General features: G+C 69.6%; 2 protein-coding genes across 7 annotated transcripts in view; both read left to right on the top strand.

Moving 5' to 3' along the window:
• OGDH (oxoglutarate dehydrogenase) overlaps positions 1-6,626 on the top strand; it is a 32,709-nt gene extending 26,083 nt beyond the window's left edge. For all 5 annotated transcript variants that reach the window (XM_038166863.2, XM_038166865.2, XM_038166861.2 and 2 more), the window contains 14 exons: positions 44-172; positions 509-688; positions 1,040-1,192; positions 2,089-2,191; positions 2,309-2,437; positions 2,781-2,931; positions 3,206-3,333; positions 3,429-3,607; positions 3,742-3,813; positions 4,256-4,378; positions 4,974-5,046; positions 5,848-6,011; positions 6,143-6,297; positions 6,385-6,626. In XM_038166863.2, the coding sequence (XP_038022791.1) occupies positions 44-172; positions 509-688; positions 1,040-1,192; positions 2,089-2,191; positions 2,309-2,437; positions 2,781-2,931; positions 3,206-3,333; positions 3,429-3,607; positions 3,742-3,813; positions 4,256-4,378; positions 4,974-5,046; positions 5,848-6,011; positions 6,143-6,297; positions 6,385-6,505 (1,860 nt within the window). In that variant the 3' untranslated portion in view covers positions 6,506-6,626. The remainder of the gene's footprint in view (positions 1-43; positions 173-508; positions 689-1,039; positions 1,193-2,088; positions 2,192-2,308; positions 2,438-2,780; positions 2,932-3,205; positions 3,334-3,428; positions 3,608-3,741; positions 3,814-4,255; positions 4,379-4,973; positions 5,047-5,847; positions 6,012-6,142; positions 6,298-6,384) is intronic.
• Positions 6,627-7,470: 844 nt separating this feature from the next.
• ZMIZ2 (zinc finger MIZ-type containing 2) lies at positions 7,471-15,775 on the top strand. Of its 2 annotated transcripts, XM_072027191.1 has the most exons (19): positions 7,471-7,600; positions 8,865-8,977; positions 9,128-9,242; positions 9,361-9,563; positions 9,640-9,832; positions 9,908-10,171; positions 10,248-10,421; positions 10,518-10,583; positions 10,667-10,838; positions 11,583-11,727; positions 12,527-12,737; positions 12,818-12,923; positions 13,015-13,172; positions 13,256-13,323; positions 13,783-13,851; positions 13,929-14,173; positions 14,276-14,448; positions 15,139-15,354; positions 15,444-15,775. In XM_072027191.1, the coding sequence occupies exons 2-19, from the start codon at positions 8,928-8,930 to the stop codon at positions 15,549-15,551; spliced, it is 2,736 nt and encodes a 911-aa protein (XP_071883292.1). In that variant the 5' UTR covers positions 7,471-7,600; positions 8,865-8,927; the 3' UTR covers positions 15,552-15,775. The 2 variants fall into 2 exon arrangements, with proteins under 2 accessions (XP_071883292.1, XP_071883291.1); XM_072027190.1 differs by lacking the exon at positions 7,471-7,600 and having other exon boundaries at positions 15,139-15,342.
• The last annotated feature ends 80 nt before the right edge of the window (positions 15,776-15,855 follow it).

Here is a 15,855-nt window from a genome sequence, read left to right on the forward strand (position 1 = left end):
GCGGCCACCACCACCCACACCTCAGCCCCGTGTCACCCCGCAGGTGATGTCCATCCTCCTGCACGGAGACGCGGCCTTCGCCGGGCAGGGAATCGTGTACGAGACCTTCCACCTGAGCGACCTGCCCTCCTACACCACGCACGGCACCGTGCACGTCGTGGTGAACAACCAGGTAAGGAGCACATCCCCTGCTGCATGGCCTTCGCCCAGGGTTTTAATCCTGGCTTTGCTGCCCGGCCAGGCTGGGCCACGGTGCCAGGGCAGCAGGAGGTGCCCGGGGCCGTGCTCCCCGGTGCCAGCTGAGGACGGGGCCGGGGGAAGCCCCAGCTCAGCCGCAGGCACTGAGCTTGGCCTGGCACTGCCCGCGTCCACCTGGCACTGCCCGAGCCGATGAAACAAGCCTGGCCCGGGGCCCGGGGGCTTCCCTCGCGAGCAGCGACCTGCTCGAGGGAACGAGGCTTTCCAAATCCTCACCGCTCCGTCCCCTGTCCCCTCTGGCCCGCTGCAGATCGGGTTCACCACGGACCCCCGCATGGCGCGCTCCTCGCCGTACCCCACGGACGTGGCCCGCGTGGTGAACGCGCCCATCTTCCACGTCAACGCCGACGACCCGGAGGCCGTGGTGTACGTGTGTAACGTGGCAGCCGAGTGGCGGAGCACCTTCCATAAGGACGTGGTCGTGGATTTGGTAAGAAACAAGGGACGTGGCGCGGGGCTCTCCCAAAAAGCAGTCACTGCTGCGGAGTTCCTGGATGTCCACAAAACGCCTCTCGGGGAGCGGGTTCTGGACGCTGGGGTTTCTCCTGGGGGCTTTTGCAGCCTTTTTGACTTTGAGGGGAGGGAGAGAGAGGATGAAAGCAAGGCACTTGGAGAGGAAAAGCTGTCTCTGGCTGTGCGGGGCCCTCCTGCGTTAAGGAGGACAGAGCCGGGCTCTGCTGGGCTGGCTTGGGCTCTTCCCAGCACAGGGCCAGGTAACCGGCCGCCTCCTGAGCCGCACGTCGCAGGCGGCTGCTTTCAAAGGCTTCTTCCCTCCCGGCAGGTGTGTTACAGGCGCAACGGGCACAACGAGATGGATGAGCCCATGTTCACGCAGCCCCTGATGTACAAACAGATCCGGAAGCAGAAGCCGGTGCTGCAGAAATACGCGGAGCTGTTAATTTCACAGGGGGTGGTAAATCAGCCGGAGTACGAGGTACTGTCACCGGGGGCCCGGGCGGAGAACCGCAGGCGGCAGCTCCCCAGGGCTGGGCAGCGCCGCGGGCTGAAGGCTGGGGGGCAGGAGGAGCTGGCAGCACGCAGCCCCTGCGTGAGGGAGCTTCCGTCTGTGCAGCGGAAAGGTTTCTTGGCCTGGGGGGACACGGAGAGGGCTGGGGCATCCCAGTGCCACGCAGGGACCTGCTGCAGTGCTTGGCTAGCTCAGGAGGAACGGAAAAGTCTGATGTCTGAGCAGCCCCTAGACCTGCCCCAGCTGCTGCGCTGTCCTGTGCGAAACCCCTTGAAGCCCCGTTTTTGGTTCAGACCTGGGGGTGCCAGACCTTCAGGGCCCCGTTTCTGCTCGCGCTCCTCACCTAAAGGTGGCAGAGCTGTGCTACACTTGGGCGAGCGCCCGCAGCAGCTGGGTCAGGAGCAGAGGCTTGTCCTTGGACTGTGCCAGCCCCGAGCAGCGCAGGAACATCTCGTTCACCGACTGCCCCTGGGTCGCTGCAGCACAGCCCGTGCGGTGCCGGGTGGCGGCAGCGGGACCTGCGGGAGCTCTGTGCCTCGTGCGCTCTGCAGCAGGCTCCCTGCATGGCTCCGCCTGGCCCCGGGGACTCTCAGCCCTATTTTGCAGCAGCACGGGCTGCGTGTGAGCTGTCGGTTCAGCAGAGACGTTTGCAGGGCCGTGGGGCTCTCCTGCAGCAAGTCTGTGCTCCGAGGCTGAGCTGCAGGGCCTGGGGGTCCACCAGTTGTGGGGGATTTATTGTGCCCTGCTGCAGGGACCAGCTGTGCCCCCCAGGACCCTTGCAAGCTTGTGCTGAGGCCCCCAGGCTCAGCACCCTTGTTTGGAGCCTCCTCCCTAACGCTTTTTTGCCTTGTTCTGCCTCTCAGGAGGAAATTGCTAAGTATGATAAGATATGCGAGGAGGCCCATGCGAGATCCAAGGATGAGAAGATTTTGCACATCAAGCACTGGCTGGACTCACCCTGGCCTGGTAAGTCGCTGGCAACTTTTGGAGGTCCCTGGCAAGTAGCCTGGCTCCCCTAAAGCCAGCCGGGGCTCCTGGTGCTGTGACAGCTGTTAGTAAACGTCAGCAAACCCCCTGCCGCAGGTTTCTTCACTCTGGACGGCCAGCCCCGCAGCATGACCTGCCCTTCCACCGGCCTGAACGAGGAGGACTTGACGCACATCGGCCAAGTGGCCAGCTCGGTGCCGGTGGAGGATTTCACCATCCATGGAGGTAGGGGCGTGCTGCAGCTCTGCTGGGCTGTGCGCTGCCAGGGGAGGGGATGTGGGTGAGGGCTGGAAGGAGGAGCGGGGGGGCTGCCACAGCGCTCAGACACGCTTATTTGCGGCACCACAAATCGGTTCACGAGGGAGCTGCGGTTAAGGGACCAAGGAGCAGCAACTCCTCGGAGCTCATCCTTCCCTGCACTCCTGCTTCCTCGTCCCTGTGCCTCCCTCCCACACAGGCACAGCCTCTCCCCGAGGCGTTTGCAGTTTCCCAGTCCGCAGGCGGGCTGTGGGGCTGTGGGACAGGCGCCTTGTCACCGAGCGCCCTCCTGCACCCACTGTCCCTGCAGGTTTGAGCCGTATCCTGAAAACCCGTGGGGAGATGGTGAAGAACAGGACCGTGGACTGGGCCCTGGCCGAGTACATGGCATTCGGCTCCCTCCTCAAAGAGGGCATCCACATCCGCCTGAGCGGCCAGGACGTGGAGAGGGGGACGTTCAGGTAAAGCCGCGCGTTGGCTGCGCTCAGCCCCACCAGGCAATCACAGCCTTCTGGAAGGGATCCCAAGTGGCGCGGGCTTTGTCCTGTTTTATTTTGTTTTTGTGGGTTTTTTTTGGCCATTTTGACCCCTCGTTGGCAAAAGAAATCCAGGAGAGTGCATCAAACAGCTGGTGCCACGAGCCGGGAAGGGGAAATTGGCTGGGGTAGAGCCCCGATGAGGCAGCAGCTTGTGTTTGGCGGGGTGATGGTGGAGACGGGCTGTCCTCTCTTCCAGCCATCGCCACCACGTCCTGCACGACCAGAACGTGGACAAGAGGACCTGCATCCCCATGAACCACCTGTGGCCTAACCAGGCTCCCTACACCGTCTGCAACAGCTCCCTGTCCGAGTACGGCGTCCTTGGTGAGCGGGGGGCTCCGCACCCACCCCCAGGGCCGGGCCGTGGGGGGGGGCTCCGGGAAGATGACCTCCTCCTCCTCCTCCTCTTCCTCCCACAGGCTTCGAGCTGGGCTTTGCCATGGCCAGCCCCAATGCCCTGGTGCTTTGGGAGGCCCAGTTTGGGGACTTCCACAACACCGCCCAGTGCATTATCGACCAGTTCATCTGTCCCGGGCAGGCCAAGTGGGTGAGGCAGAACGGCATCGTCCTGCTGCTTCCCCACGGCATGGAGGGCATGGTGAGGACCTGGGCACCCCGAGGTGCTGGGCATGAGGCCGTGCTTTATGGCACCCGGTTCAGCTGCCTGCCTTTATGGTGGCTGGGGCCAGGCAGAGGGGACTCAGCTGCTCGTGCCGTTTGCTTCACCCGCAGGGTCCCGAGCACTCGTCTGCCCGCCCGGAGCGATTCTTGCAGATGTGCAATGACGATCCCGACGTCTTCCCTGTGAGTGGCAGCCATGCCGAGCTCAGCCCGGCCCTCCTGCTTGTCCCTGCTGGGGCCCTCGCTGTGCCCTGGATCTGCCCTAACACTCGGGGGAGGGAGCAGCCCCCGGGGGGGCTCCGGGAGGCGTTTTGGTTGGGGGTCCCTGCGCCGCCGCTGGCTGCGCTCGGCAGAGGGGCTGCGCTCGGTGCCAAGGCTTGCAGCCACGCTGCCTCTGTGCCTGCTGCGTCCCCAAAAGTGCTGTGACACGGTGGGGAGGGCACAAAGATTCAGCCTGCCCAGGTGCTGCGGGTTCTGTGTGCTGTGGGGGGAGCGGGATGGGGCAGAAGGGGGGCGAGAGGAGAGGCAGGGGCTGCGTGCCACCGGCCTTCCCGACAGCCGGAGCGCTGGGGCTAAGAGGCACTCGTGTTTGTGGAAACCCTCTGAACTGTGCTTGTCGAGGCAGAAACTGGACGACTTTGACGTGCGCCAGCTGTACGACTGCAACTGGATCGTCGTGAACTGCTCCACTCCAGCCAACTTCTTCCACGTCCTCCGGCGCCAGATCCTCCTGCCCTTCCGCAAGCCGGTCAGTACCAGCCCCCGGCCGAGCCCGCCTGCGCTTTCTGCTCCGCTTCACCCGGCTGCAAGCCAGGGCAGGGCAGCCCCGGGTCCGTGCCGAGCCTGAGGACGGGGCTCGGGGCAGCAAACGGGGGCAGAGCAGGGCTAGCAGCGGAGCACAACGCGGGAAGCGCTGGGAGCTGCTGGTGGAGCTGCTCCCCGCAGAGAGGGGCGAGCTCCCGGGTTAAAATCCCCGCTGTCCTGGGGAGGATGGAGCAGCCCCTCTGCTCTCGTGCCCTGCGTGTCACCGCGTAGACATCAGGGCTGGGGGCACTGACAAATAATCCAGTGCAGCCCACACCTCCTGGCACTGCGGCCGTGCGAGGGAGTCGGGTTCCTGGCAGCTCTGCAGCCTCTTCCCAGGGGAAATCCAGGCTGGGAAAGCAGGTGGGGGTGGCAGCGCTCAGCCTCCTGCAGCGAGCGAGGAGCAAATCTCTGCTGGCAGCTCCCGGTCAGAGGCAGGGGAAGGCGGGCAGGACGGGCAGGCTCTGCTGTTTGTTGGCAGGGGAGGCGGTTCTGGCGCGGCTGACTGCCTCGCTCTGCCTCTTCTCCTTCCCCTGCAGCTGATCATCTTCACTCCAAAGTCGCTGCTGCGCCACCCCGAAGCTCGCTCCAGCTTCGATGACATGCTGCCAGGTACGAGGAGCGTGGAGCTGTTTGTCTGCCCGCACGCCGCGCTGCGGGATGAAGGGTGAAGGGCAGGCACCGGCTTGGTGTAAAGTCCTCCTGGCAGCAGCCTCCCCCCGCGGCTCCCGGCCAGATTTTCCTTTTTTTGGCTGAGGCCGAGCAGGGCTCACGCCAGCAGAGGCTGGGGTCCGCCGTGCCCGGAGGAAGCCCTGCTCCGTGCTCTGCAGGGCAGGGGCAGCGCTCACCGGAGTTGAGCTCAGGGTGTGCCGTGCTCTGAGCTAATTGGAGCCTCCCGTCATTAACGCTGTGTCTGGCGCCCTGGGGCGAGCTGCCGGCTCCGCCGGTTCCTCGCGTGCGGCTGCAGCAGCTCATGAGGGTTTCCAGCACCTCCCGAGCCCGTCGGAGCAGCGGGGCTCTCTGTGTGGCAAGGAAGACCCCCGGCTTGGCTTCCCGAGCTACCACCTCCATCCGGCTTAATCCCTGCCCTGGGGACGTGGTGAAATAGGGCTGGGGTGAGCCGTGTTGGGTCCCCTTTGGGTCCCCTGCCGAGGTCCTGCCGTGCCGTCTCACCCCCAAGCCTCCCCAGTCTCCCCGACCACGCTCCCCCCAGCACCCAGAGCCACTTTTCCCAGCCCTGGAGATAAGCGGCCACTGGGCAGCTCCCCCCAACATTCCTGCCTCAATCTCCCTTCTTTTTGGCTGAGCCACCGGGCTTCTTCGGGGGCTTCCCGGAGCCTCCCGTCACCAGCTGCGCCCTGCCGGTGCCGGCGCCGTGCCCGTGGCGCTGAGGGTGGCGTTGTGTCCTCGCAGGCACCCATTTCCTCCGCGTCATCCCCGACAGCGGCCCCGCAGCCCAGAACCCCGCCAACGTCAAGCGGGTGCTGTTCTGCACCGGCAAGGTGTACTACGACCTGACGCGGGAGCGCAAGGCCCGGCAGATGGAGGCCGACGTGGCCATCACCAGGGTGGAGCAGGTGAGACCCCCTGGGACCCGCGGCCGCGCTCAGGGCTGGGGCACGATGAGCAGGGCGGGAGGCCAAGGTTTGGCCGTGCCGGTGGTCCTGGCTGCGTCCCCCTCCTCATCTCTCCCTCTGCCCCCCCGCAGCTGTCCCCGTTCCCCTTCGACCTCCTGCAGAAGGAGGCGCAGAAGTACCCCAACGCCGAGCTGGTGTGGTGCCAGGAGGAGCACAAGAACCAGGGCTACTACGACTACGTCAAGCCCCGGCTGCGCACCACCATCAACCGGGCCAAGCCCGTGTGGTAAGGAGCGGGGCCGGGACCCCACCGCGGGGCTGTACCGGGGGGGCTCTTCTGGTGCCCCTGACCCCGCTGCCACCTCCCCTGCAGGTACGCGGGGAGGGAGCCGGCCGCTGCCCCCGCCACGGGCAACAAGAAGACGCACCTGACGGAGCTGCAGCGCCTGCTGGACACAGCCTTCAACCTGGACGCCTTCAAGGACCTGGCCTGAGACCCCCCCCCCGTGGCCGCAGCAGCATGCCCCCCCCGGCACCGTCTGTCCGTCTGTCCGTCTGTCTCTCGCTCGCCTCCCGTCTCCGTCCTTAACTACAAGACCTTGGAAACTAAAACGCCCGGCGCCTCCGCTCCTTGTCCATCCGCTGCGCCAGGGGGAGAGGGGCTGCGACCCCCCCCCCAATGGGTTTGGGGAGGATTTGGGGGCTCCTTCCTCGTGGAGCCACCCCGGGGCTGGGGGGCGGGTTCTGGCTGTGGGGTGCGCGACGCAACAGCGGCTTCCTCCCTGTCCCAGTTCCTCCCAGTTCCTCCCAGTGCAGGTTGCCCAGAGAGCTGGGGGAGGACGGGGCGACCCCCAGGGACCCCCCACGGGCCGGGGCTGCCCCCCCAAATAAACACCGAGCTCCTGCGGCCGACCCCACTCGTTCCCATCACTCTGTCCCCATGGGGCGCAGCGTCCCCCTCGCCCACCCGTGTGTCTCTGCCCCCCCCCAGCAGCCCCTCACCCCTGTGCTGGGGCCGTGCCCCCCCCACGCGTGTCACACCCCCCCCACTCACATCCCACGCCCCCCACACCCCCCCTACACCCCCCTTTCCCCCTCCCTCTGCCCTCCTCTCGCTGCGCCCCCGCGCAGCTCCGCGCATCCCCCCCCACGCCGAACACGCGTGGGTTCTGTGCCCCCCCCCAGCTCCCAGCTCCCTCTCTCGGCACTCGGCTGCCCACGCCTGGCTGGGGGGGGGGGGGGGGGGGTTTGGGAGGGGGGGGCGGGGAGGGGCGGGGCGGGGCCGCGCATCGCGCTCTGCTCGCGGCCCCATTGTGCGCGGCGGCGCGGGCACGGCGCGGGCTCGGCTCGGCCCGGCCCGGTTCGGCTCGGCCCCGCCCCGCCCCGCCGCGGCTCCGCGCCCCCCCCCCACCCTCCCCCACCCCCCCCCCTTCCTCCTCCTCCTCCCTCCTTTCCCCTCCCCCCCCTCCCTCCCTCCCCCGCCGCCGCGCCATGGAGCCGGGGCCGCGCGCGGGCTGAAAATCCCGCGCAGCTTCCGCGCAGCCGCGCGCGCACGGCGCCGCCAGGGCCATCTTGGGCCGCTCGGCTCGGTGAGTGCGGGGGGGACCGGGGGGCACCGGGGGGGACCGGGGGGGGGCACCGGGGGGCGGCAGGGGGACCCCCGCGCGCAGCTTTGCGCCACCCGGGGCGCGGCTGAAAATCGCCCCCCCCCCCCCCCCATCCTATCCCCCTCCGTGGGGTCGTTGCCGTGGGAACTGCGCCGCGGGTGGGGGGGAAAAACGTGGGGGGGGCCCCGGCGCGGCGCTGTCACAGCCCACGGGGACTTGTCACGGCGCCACCGTGGGCCCACCGCCGTGGGCAGCCCCCATGGGGGGGGCCCGGCCCACGCAGGGTCCGGGCACGGCGCTGTCACGGAGCGAGGACGCGCGGGGGGGGGCGAATGTGGCCCCCTTGTGTTGCCCCCCCCCCCCTCCAGGACCCGGCCGTGGGACCCCCCCCCAGCACCCTGGGGTCTGCAGGGATGGCACCACCCCATGGGGGACCCCAGGGAGCAGGCAGCACGCAGCGGGGGTGGGGGACGGGGGGTGCTGGGGGGCTGTCACCCCCCCCCCAAATGTCACCGCGCCGCCCCCATCCCTGCCACCTTTGCGTGGGGCCAGGGGGGAAGCGAAAGCACCGGGGTGACCTCGGCCGGGCTGGGCTGGAAATACCCCGGGCAGCGCCGGCGTTTCCCTGGCGAGGGTGGGGGGCGAGGCGGGGGGCACGTCCGCTGTCACCGTCAGCATCGTCACCATCGTCATCGTCATCATCATCGTCCCCCCCAGCTCTGCCCTGGCTGCCACGGAAAGTCCCTGCGGTTTCCCCGACCCCTTGGTGCTGGGGGGGGCGCAGCCACGTCCTGGCCCCCAGCACCCAGCGCGGGGGCTGCTCCCCCGGGGATTTCAGGGGGACGCCCCTGGAGAGGGGACAGCGCGGGGTGAGGGGACCGGGGTGCCCCTTCCCCAGGAGTGCCCCCCCCCCCCACTACCAGGACATCCCGGGGGGGGTTTTGGGGACCCGGTGCCCCCCAGCAGCCCCACGGCCAGCAGCAGGGGCAGGCGCGTGCCGGCGCGGTCCCGGTGCCAGGCTGGGCAGGACGCCAAGTCCCTGTGCCGGGAGGCCGGGGGGAGGCCGTGCCCGCCGGGGAGGCTCCGCGCCTCCCGGTATCGGGGACCCCGAGGACCTTGGGGTAAAAGGGCTGTGAAAGGGGGGGGCTGTGCCTCCGGGGTCCCCCCCACCTCTTTTCCCGGTGCCGTCCCCGCGGCTCCCTTCCCTTCCCTGCCCCTGACCCGCGGTTTCCTGTGCCTCCCGCAGCCCCGGTGCCGGTGCCGCCGTCCCGCAGCCTCGCAGGAGCCAGCCCGCGCCCGCCCGCGCCCGATGAACCCCATGAACCCCATGAAACCGTCGCTGCCGCCCACGCCGCACGGGTGAGCGTGTGGGTCGGTGCCGGGCCGTGACGCCCCCCCTGCCTCCTACCCCCCCCTTATCCCTGGCCCCCCCCCCCGGTGCCACCCGGGCGCGTGGCCTCCTCCATGTGTGTCCTTCCTTCATCTTAATTAAGTTGTTTTTCTTTCTAGTGATGGTTCATTTGCATACGAGGCTGTTCCTTGGCAACCAGGCACGAATCAGCCCGCGGGATCCCTCTCCGTGGTAACCACCGTGTGGGGTGTCAGCAACACCTCCCAGAGCCAGGTACCACCAGCACCCTGCCCCCAGCCCCCGGGCACCCCCGGGACCCCCGCACCGCCGCCCCCGGGGGCCTGACGCGGTTCCCCACCCACCCCTTCGCCTCCTCCTCTGCACCCCCAAGGTTTTCGGCAGCCCCATGGGCCCCGGGGGGAGCAGCTCCAGCACCCCGCTGCTGCCCGGCATGGCCGGCACCGGCTCGGGCATGAGCTCGCCGCAGTTCCTGGCGCAGCAGCCGTTCGCCGAGGGTGCCCCCGGCAAGGGCTACGTGCAGCAGAGCGTCTACGGCCGCGGCTCCTACCCCGGGGGGCCGGGCTTCGCCCCCAGGTAAGGCGGGCTCCGCGCCGCGGCACGCTGCCGCCGGCCGCCACGGCGCTCCTTCCCCGCTCCCTGTCCTCCGCAGCTACGCGGGCAGCCCCAGCGGCCCCGGCGGGATGGGGCTCCCCTCGCACGCCGGCCGGCCCCCCGCCGACTTCACCCAGGCAGCCGCCGCCGCCGCCGTGGCCGCCGCCGCCGCCACTGCCACCGCCACGGCCACGGCCACGGTGGCGGCGCTGCAGGAGAAGCAGAGCCAGGAGCTGAGCCAGTACGGGGCGGTAAGAGCCCGGCGGCGGCAGGGGCGGGTGGTAGGGGTGGCGGGGACCGGGGTGACCGCTGTGTCCCTGCCGCAGATGGGAGCGGGGCAGCCCTTCAGCAGCCAGTTCCTGCCCCACGCGGCGCCACGCGGCCCCGCCGTGCCCGCCGGTATGAGCCCGGCCGGCATGGCGGGGGTCATGGGCCCCTCGGGCATGGCCCCCATGAGCATGAGCCCCGCGCGGGCGCCCGGCATGAGCGCCCTGTACAGCGGGCAGCGGATGCCGCAGCACGCGTACCCCGGCCCCCCCCAGAGCCAGCAGCTCCCCCGCCAGGGCGTCAAGCGGGCGTACTCCAGTGAGGTGAGTGTGGGATCGGGGTGTCTGCGCCCACCCCAGCGTGGTGGCACCGTGCCCGGTGCTGACGCTGTGCCCGCAGGGATACCCGGCACAGCAGTACCTGCAGGGCGGGCAGTACCCCGCTGCCGGCACCCAGTACGCCCCCAGCGCCCCCCAGCCCTCCGCTCCGTCCCCGTCCTACCCCGGGCACAGGATGCAGCCGGGCATGGGCCAGTACCTCTCCGCCTCGGGCAGCGCCGGGCCCTACTACAAGGTACAGAAGGGGACGGCGGGCACGGGGACGAGGGCTCGGGGGGGACGGGATGCGGGACGCGGGTGCCAGCCCCGGGGGACGTCCCTCTCCCCGCAGCCAGCCGAGCAGTTCAACGGGCAGGGCGCCAGCTTCGGCACCTACAGCCAGGCGGCCATCAACGGGGTGAGTCCTCGCGGCGGGGACGTGTCCCGGTGCCATCGGTGCCCGGTCCCCGCCGCTCACTGATGGTGGCGGTGTCCCCGCAGCCGGGCCGGTCGATGCCGGGGTACCCCAGCTCGCCCCTGCCCGGGAACCCCACGCCGCCCATGACGCCGGGGAGCAGCATGGCGCCCTACATGTCCCCGGGTCAGGACGTCAAGTCGCCCTTCCTGCCCGACATGAAGCCCGGCATCGCCGCCCTGCACCCCTCGCCCTCGGGTAGGGGCTGGGCCCACCGCCCGCTGCAGGGGGCATCGCCCCTTTAAGGGCTGGGTGCTGCAGGGAGGGGCCTAGGGAGTGGGCGGGGCTTCTGCACAAAGGGGGCGTGGCCAAAGGGGGGTGTGGCTGCTGGGGGCTGCCCATGAATGGGACAGGGGGCGGGGCTTCGTGGGAAAGGGGGCGGGGCCATGGGGGAGTGGGCGGGGCTTCGTGGGGGTGTGGCCTGGGTGGGAGGGGCTGTCCCATGGGGGGTGCTGCAGGGGGAGGGGCTTCTGTGGTGGGCGGGGCCTCATCGGGTGGGCGGGGCTTTAGGCAGAGGGGTTCTTAAATGGGGGGGGGGGACCCCAACTGGTGCCCCACTGCACCCCCTGACCCCCCCCACCCCACTGCACCCCCGTCCCCCTAAACCCCACCCCACTGCACCCCCCTGACCCCCCACCACCACCCTGCTGCACTCCCTGACCCCCCCACAACCACCCCACTGCACCCCTGTCCCCCTAAACCCTGCCCCACTACACCCCCTGACCCCCCACAACCACCCCACTGCACCCCCCTGACCCCCCCCACCACCCTACTGCACCCCCTGACCCCCCCACCACTACCCCACTGCACCCCCTGACCCCCCCCACCACCCCACTGCACCCCCCTGACCCCCCCCCCCCACCCCACTGCATCCCCTGACCCCCCCCCCCCCATCACACCCCCTCTGGTCCCACCACCACCGCCCCCTTGCCCACCCCACAGGGCCCCCCCCCGGCGAGGAGCTGCGCCTCACCTTCCCGGTGCGCGACGGCGTGGTGCTGGAGCCCTTCCGCCTGCAGCACAACCTGGCCGTCAGCAACCACGTCTTCCAGCTGCGCGACTCCGTCTACAAGACGCTCATGATGAGGTCGGGGCGCGGGGGGGGGTCGGGGTGGGGTGGGGGGGGGGGCACAGTACCCCTTGACACGGTGCCGGGGGGGCGGCGTGGGGACACGAGGCGTAAGGGCGCAGCGCGGTGACACATGGCACTGCGCGGTGACACATGGCACTGCGCGGTGACACATGGCACTGCGTGGTGACACATGGCGCGGTGCGGTGACACATGGCACTGCGTGGTGACACATGGCACTGCGTGGTGACACATGGCACTGCGTGGTGACACATGGCACTGCGCGGTGACACATGGCACTGCGCGGTGACACGTGGCGCGGCGCGGTGACACATGGCACTGCATGGTGACACATGGCGCGGTGCGGTGACACATGGCGCGGTGACACATGGCACATGGCACTGCGCGGTGACCCATGGCACTGCGTGGTGACACATGGCGCGGCGCGGTGACACATGGCACTGCATGGTGACACATGGCGCGGTGCCGTGACACATGGCACAGTGTGGTGACACATGGCACATGGCACTGCGCGGTGACACATGGCACTGCGCGGTGACACATGGCGCGGTGCGGTGACACATGGCGCGGTGCGGTGACACATGGCATGGCGCGGTGACACATGGCGCGGTGACACATGGCACATGGCACTGCGCGGTGACCCATGGCACTGCGTGGTGACACATGGCATGGTGCGGTGACACATGGCACATGGCACTGCGTGGTGGCACATGGCACTGCGCACCGTGGTGCCGCATGGCGCGGTGCAGCCCCGTTGCCCACCCGTGCCCCGCGCCCACCCGTGCCGCCCCCCCAGGCCCGACCTGGAGCTGCAGTTCAAGTGCTACCACCACGAGGACCGGCAGATGAACACCAACTGGCCGGCCTCGGTGCAGGTCAGCGTCAACGCCACGCCGCTCAGCATCGAGCGCGGCGACAACAAGACGTCGCACAAGCCCCTCTACCTGAAGCACGTCTGCCAGCCCGGCCGGAACACCATCCAGATCACCGTCACCGCCTGCTGCTGCGTGAGTGGGGGCGGCCGGGGCGGGCGGGGGCGCGGGGCCGCCCCTCACGCCTCTCCCCCCGCTGTCGCCCCCCCCCGCAGTCGCACCTCTTCGTGCTGCAGCTGGTGCACCGGCCCTCGGTGCGCTCGGTGCTGCAGGGCCTGATCAAGAAGCGGCTGCTGCCCGCCGAGCACTGCATCACCAAAAGTGAGTGCCGGGGACGTGGCGGGGTGGGGGGGGCCCCCCCCTCTCCTCACCGCCTACCGCCACCAACCCCCCCCCCCTCCACCGGCCTCAGTCAAGCGCAACTTCAGCAGCGGGACCATCCCGGGCACGCCGGGACCCAACGGCGAGGACGGCGTGGAGCAGACGGCCATCAAGGTGTCCCTAAAGTGCCCCATCACCTTCCGGCGCATCCAGCTCCCCGCCAGGGGCCACGACTGCCGGCACATACAGGTGGGTGCTGCGGGGACCCCCGTGTCCCCCCCCACCCCGTGTCCCCCCTGTCCCCGGAGCTCAGCCCCGTCTGTCCCCCGCAGTGCTTCGACCTGGAGTCCTACCTGCAGCTCAACTGCGAGCGGGGCACGTGGCGCTGCCCGGTCTGCAAGTGAGTGCGGCCCGCGGGGTCCCTTGTCCCTCGTGTCCCCTCGGGGACGCACCTCGGTGTCCCCAAAGAGCCGCTCCTCAGTGTCCCCATGCAGCCGTCCCTCGGTGTCCCCACGGGGTTTGGGTCGTGGTGTCCCCATGGGGTTGTGCCCCGTGCTCCTCGGTGATCATCGTGTCCCCATGGAGCCCTCCCTTGGTGTCCCTTGGTGTCCCCACCAGGCCATCCCCCAAAATTGGCGTCCCCTCGGGGCTGTGCCATGGTGGTGCTGGGTGTCCTCGGTGCCCCCATGCAGCCGTGCCTCAGTGTCCCCATGGGGCCATCCCTTGGTGCCCCCACTCATCCGCGCCTCAGCGTCCCCATGGCTTTGTCCCTTGCTGTCCCTCATTGTCCCCACGGGGCTGTCCCTTGGGGGGGGCCGTCCCGGGAGCTCCATCCTCACCCCCCTTGTGCTGCCCGCAGTAAGACGGCGCTGCTGGAGGGACTGGAGGTGGACCAGTACATGCTGGGCATCCTCATCTACATCCAGAAGTACGTAGCGCCCCGAGCACCCCCCGCCACCCCCCTATAACCCCCCCAACGCATCCCTGAGCCCCCATCCCGCGCAGCTCGGACTACGAGGAGATCACCATCGACCCGACGTGCAGCTGGAAGCCGGTGCCGGTGAAACCCGACGTGCACGTCAAGGAGGAGCCGGAGGGCCCGGCGCTGAAGCGCTGCCGGCCCATGAGCCCCACGCACATGGTGCTGCCCAGCATCATGGAGATGATCGCGGCCCTGGGGCCCGGCTCCTCGCCCTTCCCGGCCCTGCCGCCCCCCGCCGCGCCCGCCCCCGCCGAATACAGCGCCCAGGGTGAGCGGGGGGCTCCCCGCCGTGTCCCCCCCCCATCCCCTCATCCCATCCCCATAATGTCCCCCCCCGACGCCGACCGCTGGCCCCGTTTCCCTCGGGTAGGTTCTGGCTTCGCCGGGCCCGGCGGCTTCCCCGAGCCGTTCCCCCCGGCCGCCCCCGGCACCCCGACGCTGAGCGAGTTCGCCCCGGGGCCCCCCCCCGGCTCCTACCCGCCCGACCTCCCCGGCGGCCTCCTGCCCCCCGAAAAGCCGCCCGCGCCCCCTCTCTCCGGACAGGTCAGCGGGGATGGGGGGGGGCGAGGATGAGGATGGGGATGAAGATGGGGAGGGGGAGGACCAGGAGGGGGAGGATGAAGGGGAGGAAGATGAGGGGGGGAGAGTGAGGGTGGTGATGGGGAGGATGAGGATGATGGGGATGGGGAGGATGAGGATGGGGAGGGGGAGGATGAAGGGGAGGAAGATGGGGGGGGGAGGATGAGGATGAGGAGGATGATGAAGGTGGTGAGGGGGAGGATGAGGATGATGCAGGTGGGGAGGGGGACGGAGATGAAGATGGGGAGGATGATGAGGGTGAGGATGAAGAGGGTGATGGGGAGGATGATGAGGGGGGTGAGGATGATGGGGAGGGGGAGGTTGAGGATGGCGAGGGTGAAGGTGAGGATGAGGAGGAGGGGGAGAATGAGGATGGTGATGGGGAGGATGATGAAGGTGAGGATGATGAAGGTGAGGATGATGAGGACTGAGGGTCAGGATGAGGAGGGTGATGAAGATGGTGAGGATGATGAGGGTGAGGATGATGAAGCTGGTGAGAGTGAGGAGGGGGGGACGAAGATGGTGATGGGAAGGATGCTGCTGCTGAGGGTGAGGATGAGGAGGGTGAGGATGAAGATGGCGCTGGGGGGGCTGACGCTGGGGGGGGTGCGGGTGGTGATGGTGATGATGATGAAGGCCGCGCTCTCCCCCCAGCTGCCTCCCGCGGGCCGGATGGAGCCGTCCCACGCGGCGGCCCTGGGCAGCTCGGCGCAGCCCCTGCCCCACCGCCCCGCGCCCCCCGCCCGGCCCCCCCCAGGCCCCGCTGCCGCCCCCCCGGGGGGCCACGGCCCCGACCTGGCCTTCGGCCCCGCGCCGCCCATGGCGGGCAGCAGCGAGGGGCCCGAGCCAGCGCTGGACGTGAGTTACGGGGTGTGTGTGTGTTAGGGGGGGGGGGGTTAGGGGGGTTATTATTTAATTTGGGGGGGGGGGCTGACGGTGCCGGCCGTGCCCCCCCCCAGCTGCTGCCCGAGCTGACGAACCCCGACGAGCTGCTGTCCTACCTGGGCCCCCCCGACCTGCCCAGCAGCAGCAACGACGACCTGCTGGCCCTCTTCGAGAACAACTGAGGCGCCGGGACCCCCCCCCGAGACCCCCCCAGCACCCCAACACCCCCCCCCCATCCTAACCCCGTGTTGGGGGGGGGGGGGCTGCGGACGGACGGACGGGCGGGCGGTGGGACGGACGGACGGCGCCCCAAGCACAAGGCTGTACATATGTACAAACACTACCCCCCCCCCCCGACCCCCCCGTGCCCCCCCCCAGCTCTATTAAAGCCTTTCTGGCCCCCGGGGCCTCGCCTGTCCCTGCTGCAACACGGGGGGGGGGGGGGGGGGGGTACGGGGGGGGGTGGTATTTGGGGGGGGGCTTTAG

Source organism: Anas platyrhynchos, chromosome 23 (genome assembly GCF_047663525.1).
Source record: "Anas platyrhynchos isolate ZD024472 breed Pekin duck chromosome 23, IASCAAS_PekinDuck_T2T, whole genome shotgun sequence".
Classification (NCBI taxonomy): domain Eukaryota; kingdom Metazoa; phylum Chordata; class Aves; order Anseriformes; family Anatidae; genus Anas; species Anas platyrhynchos.

Coding starts and splice junctions, on each gene's coding strand:
- ZMIZ2 (XM_072027191.1), top strand. CDS start 8,928: ATGAACCCCATGAACCCCATGAAACCGTCGCTGCCGCCCACGCCGCAC. Junction 9,243..9,360: donor GCAACACCTCCCAGAGCCAG/GTACCACCAGCA, acceptor TGCACCCCCAAG/GTTTTCGGCAGCCCCATGGG. Junction 13,173..13,255: donor ACGACTGCCGGCACATACAG/GTGGGTGCTGCG, acceptor TGTCCCCCGCAG/TGCTTCGACCTGGAGTCCTA.